The sequence below is a fragment of the Eubalaena glacialis genome, chromosome 11 (assembly GCF_028564815.1).
Source record: "Eubalaena glacialis isolate mEubGla1 chromosome 11, mEubGla1.1.hap2.+ XY, whole genome shotgun sequence".
In the NCBI taxonomy this organism is placed as follows: Eukaryota; Metazoa; Chordata; class Mammalia; order Artiodactyla; family Balaenidae; genus Eubalaena; species Eubalaena glacialis.
Genome location: NC_083726.1, coordinates 21,449,106 through 21,469,915, shown reverse-complemented (window position 1 = coordinate 21,469,915; position 20,810 = coordinate 21,449,106). Strand labels below are relative to the sequence as shown.

Below are 20,810 nucleotides of genomic sequence, written 5' to 3'. Positions count from 1 at the left end.
GAAGGACACTACATAATGATTAAGGGATCAATCCAAGAAGAATATATAACAATTGTAAATATTTATGCACCCAACATAGGAGCACCTCAATACAGAAGGCAAATGCTAACAGCCATAAAAGGGGAAATCGACAATAACACAGTCATAGTAGGGGACTTTAACACACCAATTTCACCAATGGACAGATCATGATAATGAAAATAAATGAGGAAACACAAGCTTTAAATGATACATTAAACAAGATGGATTTAATTGATATTTATAAGCCATTCCATCCAAAAACAACAGAATACACTTTCTTCTCAAGTGCTCATGGAACATTCTCCAGCATAGATCATATCTTGGGTCACAAATCAAGCCTTGGTAAATTTAAGAAAATTGAAATCGTATCAAGTATCTTTTCTGACCACAACACTATGAGACTAGATATCAATTACAGGAAAAAATCTGTAAAAAACACAAACACATGGAGGCTAAACAATACACTACTAAATAACCAAGAGATCACTGAAGAAATCAAAGAGGAAATCAAAACATACCTGTAAACAAATGACAATGAAAACACGATGACCCAAAACCTATGGGATGCAGCAAAAGCAGTTCTAAGAGGGAAGTTTATAGCAATAGAATCTTACCTCAAGAAACAAGAAACATCTCAAATAAACAACCTAACCTTACACCTAAAGCAATTAGAGAAAGAAGAACAAAAAAAACCCCAAAGTTAGCAGAAGCAAAGAAATCATAAAGATTAGATCAGAAATAAATGAAAAAGAAATGAAGGAAACAGTAGCAAAGATCATTAAAACTAAAAGCTGGGGGCTTCCCTGGTGGCGCAGTGGTTGAGAATCTGCCTGCCAATGCAGGGGACACGGGTTCGAGCCCTGGTCTGGGAAGATCCCACATGCCGCAGAGCAACTAGGCCCGTGAGCCACAATTACTGAGCCTGCGCGTCTGGAGCCTGTGCTCCGCAACAAGAGAGGCCGCGATAATGAGAGGCCCACGCACCGTGATGAAGAGTGGCCCCCACTTGCCGCAACTAGAGAAAGCCCTTGCACAGAAACGAAGACCCAACACAGCCATAAATAAATAAAATAAATAAATAAAGAGACATGAAATTGCTAAAATTATAAAAAAAAACAAAACAAAACTAAAAGCTGGTTCTTTGAGAAGATAAAATTGATAAACCATTAGCCAGACTCATCAAGAAAAAAAAGGGAGAAGACTCAAATCAACAGAATTAGAAATGAAAAAGGAGAAGTAACAACTGACACTGCAGAAATACAAAGGATCATGAGAGATTACTACAAGCAACTATATGCCAATAAAATGGACAACCTGGAAGAAATGGACAGATTCTTAGAAAAGCACAACCTTCTGAGACTGAACCAGGAAGAAGTAGAAAATATAAACAGACCAATCACAAGCACTGAAATTGAGACTGTGATTAAAAATCTTCCAACAAACAAAAGCCCAGGACCAGATGGCTTCACAGGTGAATTCTATCAAACATTTAGAGAAGAGCTAAAGCCTGTCTTTCTCAAACTCTTCCAAAATATAGCAGAGGGAGGAACACTCCTAAACTCATTCTACGAGACCACCATCACCCTGATACCAAAACCAAAGATGCCACAAAGAAAGAAAACTACAGGCCAATATCTCTGATGAACATAGATGCAAAAATCCTCAACAAAATATTAGCAAACAGAATCTAACAGCACATTAAAAGGATCATACACCATGATGAAGTGGGGTTTATCCCAGGAATGCAAGGATTCTTCAATATATGCAAATCAATAAATGTGATACACCATATTAACAAACTGAAGGAGAAAAACCATTTGATCCTCTCAATAGATGCAGAAAAAACTTTCGACAAAATTCAACATCCATTTATTATAAAAACCCTCTAGAAAGTAGGCATAGAGGGAACTTACCTTAACATAAGAAAGGCCATATATGACAAACCCACAGCCAACATCATTTTCAATGGTGAAAAACTGAAACCATTTCCACTAAGATCAGGAACAAGGCAAGATTGTCCACTCTCACCACTATTATTCAACATAGTTTTGGAAGTTTTAGCCACAGCAATCAGAGAAGAAAAAGAAATAAAAGGAACACAAATTGGAAAAGAAGAAGTAAAGCTGTCACTGTTTGCATATGACATGATACTATACATAGAGAATCCTAAAGATGCCACCAGAAAACTACTAGAGCTAATCAATGAATTTGGTGAAGTAGCAGGATACAAAATTAATGCACAGAAATCTCTTGCATTCCTATACACTAATGATGAAAAATCTGAAAGAGGAATTAAGGAAACACTCCCATTTACCATTGCAACAAAAAGAATAAAATACCTAGGAATAAACCTACCTAAGGAGACAAAGAATGCAGAAAACTCTAAGACACTGATGAAAGAAATTAAAGATGATACAAACAGATGGAGAGATATACCATGTTCTTGGACTGGAAGAATCAACATTGTGAAAATGACTATACTACTCAAAGCAATCTACAGATTCAATGCAATCCCTATCAAATTACCAGTGGCATTTTTTACAGAAGTAGAACAAAAAATCTTAAAATTTATATGGAGACACAAAAGACCCTGAATAGCCAAAGCAATCTTGAGAAAGAAAAATGGAGCTGGAGGAATCAGGCTCCTGGACTTCAGAGTATACTACAAAGCTACAGTAATCAAGACAGTATGGTACTGGCACAAAAACAGAAATATAGATCAATGGGACAGGATAGAAAGCCCAGAGATAAACTCACGCACATATGGTCAACTAATCTTTGACAAAGGAGGCAAGAATATACAATGGAGAAAAGACATCCTCTTCAATAAGTGGTGCTGGGAAAACTGGACAGCTACATGTAAAAGAATGAAATTAGAACACTCCCTAACACCATACACAAAAATAAACTCAAAATGGATTAAAGACCTAAATGAAGGGCCAGACACTATAAAACTCTTAGAGGAAAACATAGGAAGAACACTCTATGACATAAATCACAGCAAGATCCTTTTTGACCCACCTCCTAGAGAAATGGAAATAAAAACAAAAATAAACAAATGGGACTTAATGAAACTTAAAAGCTTTTGCACAGCTAAGGAAAACATAAACAAGACAAAAAGACAACCCTCTGAATGGGAGGAAATATTTGCCAATGAAGCAACTGACAAAGGATTAACCTCCAAAATTTACAAGCAGCTCATGCAGCTCAATATCAAAAAGCAAACAACCCAATCCAAAAATGGGCAGAAGACCTAAATAGACATTTCTCCAAAGAAGATATATAGATTGCCAACAAACACATGAAAGAATGCTCAACATCACTAATCATTAGACTAATGCAAATCAAAACTACAATGAGGTATCACCTCACACCAGTCAAAATGGCCATCATCAAAAAATCTAGAAACAATAAATGCTGGAGAGGGTGCGGAGAAAAGGGAACCCTCTGGCACTGCTGGTGGGAATGTAAATTGATACAGCCACTATGGAGAACAGTATGGAGGTTCCTTAAAAAACTAAAACTAGAGCTACCATATGACCCAGCAATCCCACTACTGGGCATATACCCTGAGAAAACCATAATTCAAAAAGAGTCATGTACCAAAATGTTCATTGCAGCTCTATTTACAATAGCCAGGACCTGGAAGCAACCTAGGTGTCCATCATCGGATGAATGGATAAAGAAGATGTGGCACATATATACAATGGAATATTACTCAGCCATAAAAAGAAATGAAATGGAGGTATTTGTAATGAGGTGGATGGAGTTAGAGTCTGTCATACAGAGTGAAGTAAGTCAGAAAGAGAAAAACAAATACAGTATGCTAACACATATATATGGAATCTAAGGGAAAAAAAAAAAAAAAGGCCATGAAGAACCTAGTGGCAAGACGGGAATAAAGACACAGAACTACTAGAGAATGGACTTGAGGATATGGGGAGGGGGAAGGGTGAGATGTGACAGGGTGAGAGACTGTCATGGACATATATACACTACCAGATGTACAATAGATAGCTAGTGGGAAGCAGCCACATAGCACAGGGAGATCAGCTCGGTGCTTTGTGACCACCTAGAGGGGTGGGATGGGGAGGGTGGGAGGGAGGGAGATGCAAGAGGGAAGAGATATGGGAACATATGTATATGTATAACTGATTCACTTTGTTATAAAGCAGAAACTAACACACCATTGTAAAGCAATTATACTTCAATAAAGATGTTTTTAAAAAAAAAAAAAAAAAAGATGTGGCACATATATACAATGGAATATTACTCAGTCATAAAAAGAAACGAAATTGAGTTATTTATAGTGAGGTGGATGGACCTAGAGTCTGTCATATAGAGTGAAGTAAGTTAGAAAGAGAAAAACAAATTCCGTATGCTAACATGTATATATGGAATCTAAAAAAAAAAAAAAAAAAAAAGTGGTTCTGAAGAACCTAGGGGCAGGACAGGAATAAAGACGCAGACGTAGAGAATGGACTTGAGGACACGGGGAGGGGGAAGGGTAAGCTGAGATGAAGTGAGAGAGTAGCATGGACATATATACAATGTAAAATAGATAGCTAGTGGGAAGCAGCTGCATAGCACAGGGAGATCAGCTCCATGCTTTGTATCCACCTAGAGGGGTGGGATAGGGAGGGTGGGAGGGAGATGCAAGAGGGAGGAGATATAGGGATATATGTATATGTATAGCTGATTCACTTTTTTATAAAGCAGAAACTAACAGACCATTGTAAAGCAATTATACTCCACTAAAGATGTTAAAAAACAAACAAACAAGAAACCAGGAAAAGGCAGACAACAGATTTCCCCCTAGAAACTTCAGAGAGAGCACGGCCCTGCTGAAATCTTGATTTCAGACTTCTAGCCTCCAAAACTGTGAGAGGATAAATTTCTGTTTTTTTAAAGCCACCTAGTTTGTGACCCTTTGTTACAGCAGCCCTAGGAAACTCATATAACAGGTTCTTACTGACCTATGAAGTCACCTCTGAAGGGGCAGTGGGTATGTCACACAGTTTTCTCAGAAGGTGATGGGACAACTGAAAGGCCCTTGAATGTTGCTTCTGTTTCAACAAACTCAAACTGGCTGAAGCCATAAGGAAAGTTATTATTTCATATAATAGGAAGGCCTGTTGGGAGGACAGGTTGAGTAGGCTGCTCGACGATGTTGTGAAAGACCTTCTCCCCTTTGCCTTCCTGGGAAAATCTATCTTCCTGATGGCGGCCCCAAGGCTGCCGTGGTTCCAGGAATTTCACTCAGGCACAGCAGTGATCAGAGGGAAAGGAGCTTTGGTGCCTTCCTCAGGTGTTCACTTGAGGAGCTGAAACTTTCCCCTGAAGCACCTCAGAGACTTCTATCTCATTGCGTGGGATTTGGTCACATGACCACCCTTCAGCAAATCGCTGACAAGGGAGATAAGATCGTGGTCTTTACACCCATCATGGCCCATGTGGAGGTCGGGGAGTGTGAGGTCTGTCTGCCCTAAGTCACAAGCTGCGTGGGAGCGGGATGAATTCCCAAACAAAACGTGACTCTGTTGGGAGGAAGGGGTGTGGGTGGAGGGTGGATTCAGCACAGTCATCAGGCAGTGTCCACTGCCCACAGTCTGTCCAGTACAAAGCACTTTAAAAATATTTATAGTAAAAGCAGCAAATAATTAACAACTTTATACTCAAAGTACTGGAGGGAGGACATCTCTGAGTCGTCTAGCAATTCTTTTTTAAAAGCTCTTTTTGTTTTCCTGTACTTCCGTCCTTCTCTTACAGGATAGTCATCTCACACAGAAGTGTCTCATTTGTGAGGGAATTCCATTTAAGAGAACAGCACACTTCTGGACTTCCTATTAATGTAGTTCCTTATAGGAACCTATGTCCTGACCGAAGAACTGCCAAAAGAATTGCCAAAAAATCCAATCAACAGAAAAAGTGACACCTTCTGAAATTTTTCTACCTATCCATGAGACCCTTGGAAAACTCCTTATTTTCTTCTTTTTTTTTTTTTTTTTTTCTGGCCGCACGGCATGGCATGTGGGATCTTAGTTCCCCGACCAGGGATGGAACCCGCGCCTTCCCCGACCAGGGACCGAACCCGCACCCCCTGCGTTGGAAGCGTGGAGTCTCAACCACTGGACCACCAGGGAAGTCCTGAAAACTCCTTATTTTCTGATAGTAAACTCCCAATTTTTCATGTATGAAAGATTTAGGAACTTTAAAGTTGATTAACATCATTTTTTTCCTCAAGACAGCCTATAATTTTGAGTGTTCCTTACATGTCTCTGTTTAGGATTTGGGGGCTAGTGGGTGATAGTGTTGGCATGCAACTCGGAGAAAGCTGAGACCCCTGCTTCTACCCCACCCCCGACCTGGGGACAGGATGGTGGGTGAGGGAGAGTGAGTAGGCTACCAATGTGACATTCCTGTTACTTGCCTCTTGGGCACTTGGACACCAGCTGTTCCCTTGGATGGTTGGATAACCAACCACCCAAAATACTTTGACCTCATTGTTGCTTTTAAATTTAGGCTGGTCCATTTCTATTCCATCATAATTATGCAGATCTTATCATAGCTCATTTGTATCAATGACATGAATTAATATATTTGCTAATGAACTCCATTTCTGGATTAAATGATGTGGTAATTTCCTAAAGTAAAAAAAAAAGGGGGTGGCTTCTTAGCACTGTGAACAATGTTTTTTCAAAATTAAGTATATGTTATAAATTAGCTATCATTTTATGAAAGAAATGGTAAAACCTGAAATTATGGAGAGTCCAGAGTTCCTTGGGACTTTTAAGCCTAACGCTTTCACAGTGTGTGATATATATTATACACCCTTCTCTGTATAATGACTCCCAAGGAGCTTGGGAATATGGAAAGAGAAGAGGCATTTAAGCAAGTTTCCGAATGAAACAACAAGGCGAGGGAAAACATGGTCCTGTAATTATTCTTCTTGTAAAAGGATTCTCTGGTGTGAGTAGGAGGTAATACGTTTTCACATTTTTAATAAAAACATAATGGAACATCAATTCAAATGGTGCCTCCTAGAATTTCATTTCTATGCCCCAGTACACTCTTAGGAGCTATGGGAGATCCAAGAGTATTGATCACAAAATAAACACACTAGCATCGGAGGTTTAGTCCAACAAACAGGATCGGGGGGCAGGCTTGGGGTCAGTAGCGTTCAGTTCAGCCTCCACTGCAGCTGTGGCTCCATTGCAGTTCTGAACATTGAGAATTTGTGTTCTCTGTGATTATCTTCAGAGGCTCCATAGCCCTTACCAGAGAAAGAATCACTCACCTCACTGTATTCCACTTACCTTTTAGGAAGGTGACTGACCAAGAAGAGTTCAGGCAGTCCAGTCAGCACGTTCTCAAGGATGTCAGCATCTCCCTTTCCTTGTGCGTTCTGGTCCATTGAGATCCCTCTATAAAAAATTGTTCAGAAAGGAATAAATAACCTAAGAGCGATTTGTGGGGGAAACAGACCCCGATTCCATCTCCTGGAATACTTCTTGTTGCCTGTATTCTCAGTGCGAGGCAGGGGACCAGAGCACCCATGTTGTCTTTGATGAGCCTGGGCTTGAATCTGTTATTTCTGTGTAGTTATTGACCTTGCGGAAGTAATAATGTCCCTTATCATTGGTTTCCTCATCTGTCAAATGGGAATATTAGTACCTTCCTGACAGGGTTATTGTGAGGTTAAATGAGGTGGTCCTGATAGATCCCTTAGCACATTGCCAATAAGCATTAGACAGTATTGTAACTTTTAGTGGATTTATCATTTTATGACAGTGAAGTAGATTGTTCATTCCTGGGCATCAGGCGTGGCTTCAATGTGGATGAGTTCCAGATTTACAACTCTGGTCCCATGTCTCCTAATCCTCATTTCCGTTGTTTTTTTCAGTCTACTGCCAGACATTTCCACATAGATATTTCCACTAAAGCTCAACCTCCTCGTGTCTAAAAAAACACACTCAACCTTCTTCAGCCCTTGCCAGGCCAGTCCTTCTGATGGCCACAGTGAGGAGGAGGAAATCCACCATTCTGTTTGCCATAAGTCTTCTCTGACATCTTGCCAGCAAAAAACAAAGCTACCTGGTGGCCCCAAACTCCTTTCTTTCCACGTCATTGTTGCGTATCTCTCTGGACCTCTTTTCCTTTCTCGCTGCCAACATTTAAATTTGGTCCCTTAATAATGTTTGCCTGGCCTCTGCTTCACAGCCTCTATGTCACCTCCTTGCCACTGGTCTAGGAAGAATTCGGTGAACAGTGGGTATCTATTGAATGCCAGGGGAAAGAGCCAAATAGAGAAAAGCTGGGAGGGAGTTTTAAAGATGACTAAGACACCCTCTGACCTTGAGGGATGCTCAGCTCATGAGAGAGACACATAGAGAGAAGGAACACTTGGCTGTGAAGTGTGGGCAGGGACTGTTTGACACATATCCATATTCAAGTGGTTTCCCGCATGGTGTGGGAGGGCTGCCCCAGACAACACCGTCCAGTCTGCAGGATCCATGCAGGCCTCCTCCCTTGTTGCCCCTTTTGGGCTTTCTTGGTGCCTCAACACCCCCTCCCCAATTTGGACTTTCTCCCCACACACCTCCAGCCCCTGCACACCAACACCTTTTACTGGGCCTCCCTTTACCGTGGTTAAGACAGCTTGGGGAAGTCAGAGGAATCTCCCCAGAAGGGGTCACCACCAGAGGAAGGAGGCACAGATTCTGCCTTTTGCTGCCGTCCATTTGATTTTGCCAATCCCCACTTCACAAACTTTTAGGGATATTGCTTTGCCTAGCAAGTAAAATCTAATTTTCTTACCTTGGCATTTAAGACCCTCAGCTGTCTTGTATCAACCTACCTTTCCAGTCTTGTTTTTCTCTGACTACACTTACATTATATTTCTAAATTCTGTACCTCGGTTGCAAATGCAAAGGCCTGCAGAGATCAGGCATGTAAGACAAATAAGTGAAGCAGGCTGGGAGTAAGGTATTAGGGAATGGTGGGGACTGCGGCAGACAGGAATTCCTTTACTCCGCTTTAAAAGAGTGGCTCTGTGGTTGCTTCAGCTGACAGTTGCCACATGGGAATGTGGTCCAGTGTTGCTTGATCTTTAGGAGAAGATCAAGAGATTTTTAAAGAAAGGACAGAAAGCTGGATTTTTGTTGAGAATGCCCTAGACTTTTATTGTTGTCAATTTTAATTTGAACTTTACTTCAAATTAAGAAAAATGTGGGCTCACAAAACACATCTACAGAACAGATCTGTCCCTCTGATTGTTGTAGGTGGCAACCCTTGCCTAGAAGGCCAAGTTCATGCCGTCTTTTCCACGACCTAGTTCCTCCACCTAGAAAGGGCTTTGTCCCCTGAAATCCTGGGGAATGTTTTTGTCCAACTTTAAACTATTTCTTTCATCTTGCTTTGTACTGTTGTTAGTTGGAAAAAGGGAAAGAACATAGATTTTGGAGCCAGACAGATCTGGGCTTAAATTCTGCCTCTGGCACTTAATGGCTGCTTGACCTAGGGCAAGTTGAGGTCCAATTTCCTATAAAACGGAAATAGTAATTGTATCCTTGTACAGTTGCTGTAAGGATTACAATCACTTATGCAAAGTACCTAGAACATAATAGACCTTCAGTTATCGTTTTCTTTATGATCACAAGTCTTATCTCCTTTATTGGACTCTGAGCTCCTTAAGGGCAAAGACTGGGCACCTAGAACATAGTATGTGCTTAATAAACATAGGTTGACTAGTTAACAAGATCCATCCAGTGTGACAATTCCTGCCTATTTATTGGTAACATGCATCCTTATCTCAAGTGGTGTTTGATTTGACGCGCAGCTAAGACTTTGGGGGAAATACAGAAAGAAATACGGTATAAGGCTTTGATTGCTGATCCTGACCTTATGTGTTTGTCTTGCCAGGTTACGACGTTGCTGGGCCTGTTGCAGTTGGGCTCACCCACTGGAAAAATCCATATGCACAAGGCAGACCCACCCTCCCATCAGATCTGCCTCTCTTCGTCTCCAAAGATGTAGGCATCCCGGTATATCACCGATCCCTCACTCGCAAGACTGAGCTGGCCACGCCTCTGTCTTGCCCAGCCTCACTGTCCATCACTCCAGTGCCTTCTTACAGCAGCAGCAGCCAGGAAACCCTGAGCCAAGACACAGCAGGTAACAGTGCTGGCTTCCTGTTGGAGATTCAGGACTCAGTGTGTTTAAAAGTTCCTTCGTGCCTTTGCCTGCTGAATGGATTGCATCTGCATTTCTGCTTGTGTGATTTTATGGACCCCAACAATTCCCCCATATTCACTGGCCTTTAATAGCTTGGCTGTATCAGAAGGAAGGTTAGATGTGTTTAGAAATATTTGACCTAAGCGTTAGTTCTATTTGGTAAGATGTCGTCTGGAAATCAACTCTGAATCAGAATTCCAAGTTTTGTCATAGGACTTTTTGTTTGTTTAATTTTTATCCTCTATTTAGTGACAAGGCATTGATCTTGGATTACAGTCTTGTATTCAAAAAAGTCATTTTTGAATACTTACCTCATTTACTAGCAATACGTGATGCTCCACAAATTTGATCTGTGTCATGGGTCTTCGAACCACTGCCAGTGGGCCAAATCTTGGCTGCCACATGGTTTTGTTCAGCCCAAGAACTAAAAATAGTTTTTACTTTATTTTTATTTTATTTTATTTTTTATACATCTATTTTTTATTTATTTATTTTTGGCTGCATTGGGTCTTCGTTGCTGCGCGCAGGCTTTCTCTAGTTGCGGCGAGCGGGGGCTACTCTTCCTTATGGTGCGCGGGCTTCTCATTGCGGTGGCTTCTCTTGTTGCGGAGCACAGGCTCTAGGCGTGCAGACTTCAGTAATTGTGGCTCGTGGGCTCTAGAGCGCAGGCTCAGTAGTTGTAGCACACGGGCTTAGTTGCTCCGCGGCATGTGGGATCTTCCCGGACCAGGGCTCGAACCCGTGTCCCCTGCATTGGCAGGCGGATTCTTAACCACTGTGCCACCAGGGAAGTCCAGTTTTTACTTTAAGTGGTTGGTGTCTTAGTCAGTTCAGGCTGCTATAACAAAAGACCACAGACCAGGTAGTTCATAAAAAACAGAAATTTATTTCTTACAGTTCTGGAGGCTGGAGGCTTGAGATCAGGGAGCCAACATAGTTGGGTGAGGGTCCTTTTTTGGGTCGCAGACTTCTCACAGTATCCTCACGTGACAGAAAGGGAAAGGGGCCTCTGTGGGGTCTTTTTTTATAAGAACGCTAATCCCAGTCATGAGGGCTCCACTTTCATGACCTAAGCACCTCCCAGGGGCCCCGCCTCCTAATACCATCACATTAGCCATTAGGATTTCAAACGTATGAATTTTGGAGGGACACAAACATTCAGACCATACAGTTGGAAAAAATTAAAAGGATAAGAATATTTTGAGACACATGAAATTCACATTTCAGTGTTCATATATAAAGTTTTATTGGACACAACCTCTTATGTATTGTCTATGGTTGCTTTCAGGTGACAAAGGCAGAGCTGAGTAATTGTGACAGAGACAGTACGCTTGCAAAGCCTAAAATATTTATTATCTGGCCCTTTGCAGAAAATATTTGCTGACCACTGATCTATGTGATCTTTGGGGCTCATGACTTAAACAATCAGGGCAAGAAAAATGTTTACAACATCTTGTCTTAAAATTTATCACTTCCATTACACATTGCATTGTGGAAAGCTTTACTCATGCAAGGCTGCCCACTTAATTGTTTTTATTTCTAAAGTCTGAGTTGGAGGTTTAAGTTATGCAAAATCTATCCTGCCACTTTTTTTCTTTTTCTACAGATAGAGTGCTTAGAGATGAAGGTTTAGTTGGAGTAATCCAATGTGTAATTCCTGTTCTGGAGATAAATTTTTGAATGTTGACCTTCAACATTCACAATGACACTCAACAAGTCACAGTTGCTGCCACCTAGAGAAGAGACACTGATGTTGCAGAAGTTCCAGATTATCAAGAGCAATCTCTAAAGCATCAGATTGCAGACTAACTAAATGTTCAGAATCCCCACAGAACTGGTTAGAAATGAAGATTCCTGGGCTCTACCCCAGGGGATGCTGCGTCCATGGCACAGAGTGAGCTTCAGCATCTGCATTCTGCAGGCTGCTCCCTCCTGGAATTTTGACTGCCGAGGTTCCTCCACACACACCTTGGGGGACACCCTCGAAAGTGTCTTTGGTTCAGTGGTTGGATGATATTGCAGAGCGTTGGGGGATATTTGCATACCATTAGCTCTGCCATGGCAAAACTGAGTATCTTTCTGATTGTCCCGATTAAATGTCAGTTGGAGAGTAGAAAAATCATGATCTGAAGTTCAAACATTTTCCATATTTAAGTTTGAAATCTCCTGGGTTTTGATGTTATCATGATTGAAAACTGACTCTGCTTGCTTTAAAAAGTTCAGTAAAATCCGAAGTTAAGAAATAAAGTCCTGCCTTTGGCCGGGGGTAGCTGCGAGGTGATGGCATTTCATGGTAAAGAGGAGTGTGAAATGGCAGCTGCCAGAATAACATTTTACCACATTTCCCTTTGAGTTGGCTTTTTTCTTTCTTTTTCCATAGAGCGTCACACTCAGAAGCAATCTGATTTTTGGAGGAGGTTTCTATTTTTAACTTGTAGGTTTTCAAAAACAAATTAAAAGCCCATATTTCTCTTCAGTCCTAGGAACGTTCCATTAGCAATAAAATATTGAATTTTTCCAAAGAACTGGTTTTTAATAATAATAATTTGTATACTTACAAAGTAAGCCTGACACTTAAGGATATATTAAACAAGCATGGGGTATCTTATAATAGAAAATTATAGATGCTGGTGTAGCTTCTGTAAGTCTCAATTATGATTATAGGTTAATTATTGCACTTATTTGATTTCTTATAGCAGTTTATTGATTTTAATAGTGTTTTTTGTGTGAAAGCTTCCAGTTTCCTTTTTCTTCCTATTTTTTAATAGAGTTAATTTATTTTATATATATATGTATATATATGTTGCTAGTTTGAAGAAAACTCTGAGGTAAGTCAGTTTAACTATAGCAGAATGTCCTACAAATTCCAGACTTTGCTAGACATCCCTTCATATTTCTAATCTGTCTTTCTTCTGCATAAACTTCAGGTCTGATGTAGAGGAGCTTACTTTTTGTAGGCACAAAATCACCATACAATAATTTATTGATTGTTGGAGTTTTCTCATGTTTAAGAATTCTCCAAACATATTTAAAAATCATTTTTCCATTTATAATCCCTACAACTCTACAATTCTAGAAGCAACTGAAAAAACACTAAGTGACTAGAGCTTTTGAAATTCTCATTTTATTGAGCTGTTTTCCCTCTTGCCACTACCCTATTTCATCATTCCTTCCCTTCATTGTGTGACTAATTTCATCGGGTGTAGAAGTTTCTTCTTGGGTTGGACTTTACTTAATCCTGTTTGCTACCTCGTGCAGTTAACAACCTGGGAAACTGCATGGTGGCCCTGGATGCAATGCTCCTTCTTGGTGGCAGAGAATGTTTTAATCAGTAAATTAATTGTAGCAGGTTAAGTTAGAAAAACAGTGTCTGGCTTGTTCTATCCCTCCATTCATCCATCTCTCCATCCATTCATCTATCCATCCATCCAATACATACTAAATTTCCACTGTGTGTCATGTACTGCAGTAAACCCTTGGGATAGAAAATTGAGTAAAGCATCACCCCATATAAGAAGCTCAAAGTCTGCAGGAGGAGACAGATATGTAAATCAAGTATTTTAATTCAGTGTTATAAGTGCTAAGATAGAAGTTTTCACATTAGGTGATGACACACACATTTTTGTTATTAAATTATTTAATTAATATGCTATTAAAATACTACTAATAAAGTATTAAAATGTTATATAAAATATAACATTTAAATATGTAAGTAAAAACACATTGAGTGCAAAAGATATTATTAAATTATTTCTTCAATTAAAAGGAGATGAATTTGAGAGAACCATAGGAGGAATGTTTGGAAACTGTCTCCATCTCAGATATTCTGAGTAGGTTTGATACCCAATTTTTGCTAACCAAGCTTTACAACTTGCATCATCACTACCACACAACTTACATTTTTGGTCACTTTCTGCCACCAACTGATTCTCAGCCACTCTCTTCCATTGTATTTGGTTCCCAGCTGTGTGCTGATGACTCCAAAGTGATATTTCCATGTCTTATTTCTCTGACAAAATTTAAAGATATATTTACAACTGCCTACCAGAACTTTCAGCCTGGATATATCCCAGACATGTCAAAACTTATGTGTCCCGAATGGAACTTTCTTATTGGTAGCCCTCAAAGCTGAATTTCTTTTTTTTCCCCCTCCTATCTTTTTTCTGTTTCTATAAATTTATTTGTTTATTTATGGCTGCATTGGGTCTTCGCTGCTGTGCGCGGGCTTTCTCTACTTGCAGCGAGCGGGGGCTACTCTTCGTTGCGGTGCGCAGGCTTCTCATTGTGGTGGCTTCTCTTGTTGCGGAGCACGGGCTCTAGGCACGTGGGCTCAGTAGTTGTGGCTCGCGGGCTCTAGAGCGCAGGCTCAGTAGTTGTGGCACACGGGCTTAGTTGCTCCCCCGCATGTGGGATCTTCCTGGACCAGGGCTTGAACCCATGTCCCCTGCATTGGCAGGTGGATTCTTAACCACTGTGCCACCGGGGAAGTCCCAAAGCTGAATTTCTTATTCTGTTTAATGGTGCCACAGCCCATCCAGACTCCCAAGCCAAAAACTGGGTGTCCTCATGCTTTAACCCTCTGCTGGCCATCAGCCTCCACAGCCAGCTGGCTAACATGTTCATTGTCTACTTTAGAGATAGCTCTAATTCAGAGCATCCTCCCCATCCCCATGGCACCATCTCAGCTCAAGCTCTCATCATCTCTACTGGACTAGAGCAGCCTCCCCACATCTTAATTCTTCCATGTCCTCAGGGTTAGTTTGCCAAATTCATCTCTTTCTCTCTTTTCCACTCTTCCTCCCTCCCTGCCTTCCTCCCTGACTTGAAAAATCTCTGTTGTTTCCCCATTGTCAGTAGAAGAAAGCCTAAACACTTCATACGTGGTACATGAGGACCTTCCTAACTAGCTTTAACTGACTCTAGCATCTCTCACCACTCTCCGCAGATGCAGCCACACAGTAGCTACACCTAATGCTTTACAGTTCCCTAAAGATCCATGATTTTTCACATGTGCCAACTACTTGGATGCTCTTCCTTACATTCTTATTCTAGAAAATTTATTGAAGACACCTAGCTAAGAGTTGACCTCCTCTGTGAATTCTTTCCCTTTCCCCCTCAGAATATTTAGTCATTCTGTTTCTATTGGGAATTCCTATTGACGTCTTGAATTCTGCTCTTATTTGACTGTAATATAATTTTATTTTTATATTTCTTTTTATGGCTAGCCTACTAGATGGAAAGTTCTTGAGCTGAGAATTAATGTCATAATCATGTATTTGTTTGGTCACTGTAGAGCCCAGCATATAGGAAGTATGTTGTCTAGGACCATTTAAACTGCAGATTAGACACTGTTAAAAGAGAGAATTAGGCCTGGAAGTTAGATCTGAAGAAATTACTTCAAATGCAGTATAGAGAGATAGAAGATAGCAAAACAAGAAGGGGGAGGTTGAAATATAGAAGACAGAATGAGAATGTCCAACACACTTTTAATAGAAATCCTGTCTGGATTAAGAGAATAGAAAGAATGGAGAGAGATAGAATATTTTTAAAAACGCAGCTGCTGAGAATTTCCCAGAATTGATGAGAGACACAAATCTTTTGAGTCAAGAAACAATGAATGCCAAGCAGAATAAGTAAAAATAAATCCACATATAAACATATTTTGGTGAGTCAGCAAAAAACAAAGAGAAAAATCTTAGGAATCTGAGGGAAAAAACAGATTTCCCGCAAATAATAAACAATTGAACTGAGGATAGATGTTCCAATAGTAATTATAGAGGCCAAGAGACGGTGCATCGATATCTTCAAAGTGCTGAAGGAAATAATGGTCAATTCAGAATTCTGAATCCAGCCAAATGATCATTGAAGAGGGAGACCATCATAAGAACATTTTTTGGAAAAGACTGGGAAAGTGTACCCAATGTACACCTACTGCAAGAATGACTGAAAAGCCTATTTTAGAAAAGAAGGAACTTGAACCTAGAAGAAAGGATAAGATGATAGAAACAATAAGAGGAAGAAATACATTCCTAATTTAAAAAGGTCCTTCTAGAAGAATGGTTTTCAACCAGGGACGATTTTACTTCATGGGTACATTTGGCAATGTCTGGAGGTATTTTTGGTTGACACAGCCGGGCAGGAGGTATTACAAGCATCTAGTGTGTAGAGACCGGGAATGCTGCTAACCATCCTGCAATGCATGTGACATGATCCCATGTTCATCATTAATTCTTAACACTGCTTCCTCCCTTTGAGTTTCTCTTCCTATGTGTTGTACCTTGCCCTTGCAATGGGCCCCCACCTTTATGGCATTTCCAGGGCTCTGCTCTCTCTGCTCTATCTGGGGCTATCCTTGATAAAGTATGTCCTTCACACTTTTGATTTTCCCTTTTCTATGTTTCTTTGTGTCCTTTAACTCTTCCTAAATTGTATCTCATGCTGCACCTAAGCCTTTTCTCTTCTTGTTCACTTATACCAATTTCTTAACCTTGACACTATTGACATTTTGGGCTGAGTAATTCTTTGCTATGGGGGGCTGTCCTGTGCATTGTAGACGTTTAACAGCATCTCTGGTTGCTATCCACTGGTTGCCAGTTGTGACAACCAGAAATATCTCCAGACATTGCCGAATGTCCTCTGGGTAGGGGCAAAATTGCCCCCAGTTGAGAACCACTGATTTATACTAATTCAGTCCAGTTCTGTTCTCTGGACTTCTGCTTAGTGGGAGTAATCTGATAATCTAATCATTGAGTTAGGGTACATGGATTATAATGACTTTTACCCTATATTTAACAAGAGCCTTTTGCAATCTGTGCCCTAATCAAAAACATGGAGGGAATCCCTTTCCAAAGAGGGAGGTTTTCCCCCTGAGAATTCAGTTAACACCTTTGATACTTCTCCATCAGCCCCCCGTATACAGTCCTCTGAAATTATGTCATAAATCAGAGCTCCTCCGTTTGTGTCCAAGAAGACCAGTGATAATTTCCCTGCATCTACATACACAGAAATAAGCAAAAACTCATCCCTTTTTTCTTGTGCCTTCCTTCCCCTGTCTCCTGTGTCTCACAAGCTTCACACAATGGTCTCTTGGTAGAGCTGGCTTTTAGAAAAAGATCCTAAATGAATTCCATACATTTCTTGTGAATTTTAAAGATGATCCTCATTTGTGAAAGGGAAGGGAGATGTGAAATGACTATTCTTTGTTCCTGATCAATGATCATTTCCCAAGAGCCTGTCTTGTCATTGGGATGGAAGATGTTCACTTACCTTTCCTAGTGACCTCGTAGGGCATATCAGTGCTTCTACATGTGCAAACTTTGAAAACTGTGCTATGAATTTGCCTGAGGTGTAGCGTACCTGGGAAGTGGTACCCACTTAATAGCACGAATTCAATTTCTTTCAACAAATCGTGACCAGGTATATTCAGAGTGGATGCCAAAGGAAATAGGGAGGAATTAAATTTCAGAGCTAGGGTGCCACAAAAAGTGACCCTGCAAGTTGAGCTACTGATATGACCAGGAGATGAGAGTAGTTTGACCCAGCCAGGAGACCGGCATGCTCCCTTTTAGAGATGCCCAGAGATACTCATGGACCTGCCCCACTCGCAGGGGCAGGCCCAGCCAGTCTAAAGCCAAAATTTCTGCTTCAGTGTTAGCTCAGCTGAATTCACGGTGCAGAGTAATGGAAAGGACAGCTACCCTCTACAAAAAAACAAGACAGTATAAATTAGACACAGTTTCTAAACCATTATATCTACAGTGGGTTTCTTGTAGACAACATAGAGTTTGATCTTGTGTTTTTATCCACTCTTATGATCTGTCTTTTAATTGATATAGTTAAACCATTCACATTTAAAGTGCTTATTGATATAATTGGGTGAATATCTACCATGTTTGTAACTGCTTTCTATTTATTGCATTTGTTTGCTGTTTCTTTTTTCTTCCCTCTTTCTCTGCCTTCTCTAGTTTTAATTGAACATTTTACAGCTTTTTAAAATGGAATGGGTACCTACCCACTTATCTCTCTGCCTTTAAATTTTTTCCATTTGTCAAAATGTCCCTGAAGGGGTATTTCAACTTTAATTGTATGTGGTGGAGTAAGTTGCCTGGTAAAGTTTATATGGAATGTGGGTATCATGGTTAACCTACTAATGTTAGGAAGTAATAATAAGTGAAACCACTTGTCCTGGTTTTCTGGAAGGTGATTTGTGGTTTTCTAGAATACTGGCTGGGTAGAAGATGTCACAGTAGAAGGGCAGGCATTTGAGTAGAGGTTGTTCAGGTGAGGAATTGGTGTTCCAAACATCGGGACAGTGTATGGAGACTGATGCCAGAGCAGCTGGGGGTTAAGTGTGTCCTTCACATTCAAGGTCGAGCACTGAATGCCTTATACATAGAGATATTGTTACATGGGGTGGTTGGGTTCTCTGGGACTGTTACTCTGGTATTCAACTTTTTTGGCATTCCATGAATTAAATGGCATTTGTGAGGGGGCCCAGAATCTTAACCACCATATACATACCACTTCTCTGAGAAAAGCTGAGGTTAGTTGGGGACCACCTGCACTTTAAGACCTAAGAGGGTCATTGGAGATGTTTATTTGACAAGAGAATTGGCTAAGAGAAATAAATCACTGAGCTTTCTTCAAGTTTCCTAATTTCCCCTTGTTCTCAAATTTGGCTATATCGTTCTTTTCAGAATTCAAGATCATGTCCTGTTATTTAATTTCTGATTCTAGCACAATCCTGTTCATCTCTTTTCCAAGTGTGGTGGTTATCTAGTTTTAGAAGACTGAAAGCATCGGTGAATCAGGGAATGATTAATGGCACATGAGGATAAAGTCAATTAAATGATGCAGCTATGAGGTTGCTTGAGGATGTCTGATATAAGAAACTGGAAAACTTGATTTAAAGCTGTATTAAATCTGATTTGCAAAGGATAATATACTTTAGAATCAAAAGGCATTAAAGTGCTCCAATAAAGTCATTCATTCATCCAGTCATCTAGATTCTTGTTACTTGAAGTGTGGTCCTCTAGAGATAAGAGGGCTTGAACTGGGATTAAGCAATATAATCCAAAAGGGGCGCATCTGAGGGATATTTTGGAGATAGTTTCAGTACATCTTGGTGATTAATAGATGTGGTATGTTGAGTGAGTGGATATTCCACGTGTTTCCAATTAAGTTAAAATATAGTACTGAAGCTTTGTTGTGTAGGCCAGTTTTCTCTAACTTTAATGTGAATACAAATCACTTGGAGATCTTGTTAAACTGCAGATTCTCATTTAGCGGGTGGGTGTCGGGGGTGACATTCTGCTTTTCTAACAAGCTCCCATGTGATTGCTGTGGAGCTTGGAATTTAGTATGAGATGCAGATAACAATATTACACCAAAAAATGTGTGGTTACCAACAGGCAGGTGCTGTGAATGAAAGGGTTGTTCTTAAAGATCCTTGGAAATATTGTTTTTTATCAAAACATGTCTCTGAGTTCCCAAAACAGCGCTCCATAAAGACATTTTCTTTACCACCAGCTGTAAGTGGGAAGTTTGCTTATACTGTGTTAGGGGAAAATGATTGACCTGTGTGGTATAAGTGTTCTAACTTTCTCATAGACATGGTTTAGATACAAAAAACCTAGCAACCATAGTACTGCTTGAGGGAGGAATTAGTTAGCTTGGTTTGGGTTCCCTGGGAGATAGATTCTGAGCCAGAGATGGGCAGGTAAGAAGTTTATCAGGGAGAGCCCTTGGGATCAGTGTGTATGAGTGTATTTGTGTGTGTGGGCGGGGAGGGGAGGTAAGGGGGAAGGAAGCAGGATTGGGCAGAGAGAGGATTTGGACTGTGATGATATACACAGGCTTCAACCCAACGCATAGGGAGATCTGGAGCTGGGACGGCCTTCAAAATTGTCCCACAATTGGGCTTGTGTACCCTCCCATCACTGCCTGGATGCCATCTGCTACAGGGAAGGGGTGTGACCTTGAGAAATTCTTTAGGAGGGCAAGGGCCAAAAGACAGAGACTCAGCTGAGAGCCATCAGCACCAATACTTATAGCAGCTGGGGGAGTGAGCTGGTGCATACAGCCTCTGCTACATCAGCTGATTGAAATGAAGTGATTAAGAAGTTATAAACGGGAAAGGCAAGTTGGCTGCACAGTGGATTCCTCAAGCCACGGGTATGGTAAGTCTGTAGATCTCTGCCGGCATGGGGAGGCAATGACTGGTAACTTGTTTGTTAAACTGAGTCCTGAGTTGAAGTAGGTTAGGATTTTTGAGATGTGGTTCATCAGAGTTCATCCAGTGGGTTTGTGGACACCAGCTGCCTTGTAAATTATTTTGAAAGCCAGGAACACATAGAGCAGGGGTCCCCAGCCCCCGGGCGGCACAGCAGGAGGTGAGTGGCTGGTGAGTGAGCGAAGCTTCATCTGCTGCTTCCCATCGGTCCCCATCGCTCCCCCCTACGCCGTGGAAAAATTGTCTTCCACGAAACTGGTCCCTGGTGCCAAAAAGGTTGGGGGCCGCTGACATAGAGGATCAGGGCTTTGAATTCTATGGGGAA

At 40.8% G+C, this 20,810-nt stretch overlaps 1 protein-coding gene across 1 annotated transcript in view; it reads left to right on the top strand.

Moving 5' to 3' along the window:
• Window positions 1-20,810, top strand: part of ANO4 (anoctamin 4) — a 470,138-nt gene that overhangs the window by 16,208 nt on the left and 433,120 nt on the right. Inside the window, exon 3 of the mRNA XM_061204482.1 lies at window positions 9,943-10,194. Within this exon, the coding sequence (XP_061060465.1) occupies window positions 9,943-10,194 (252 nt within the window). The remainder of the gene's footprint in view (window positions 1-9,942; window positions 10,195-20,810) is intronic.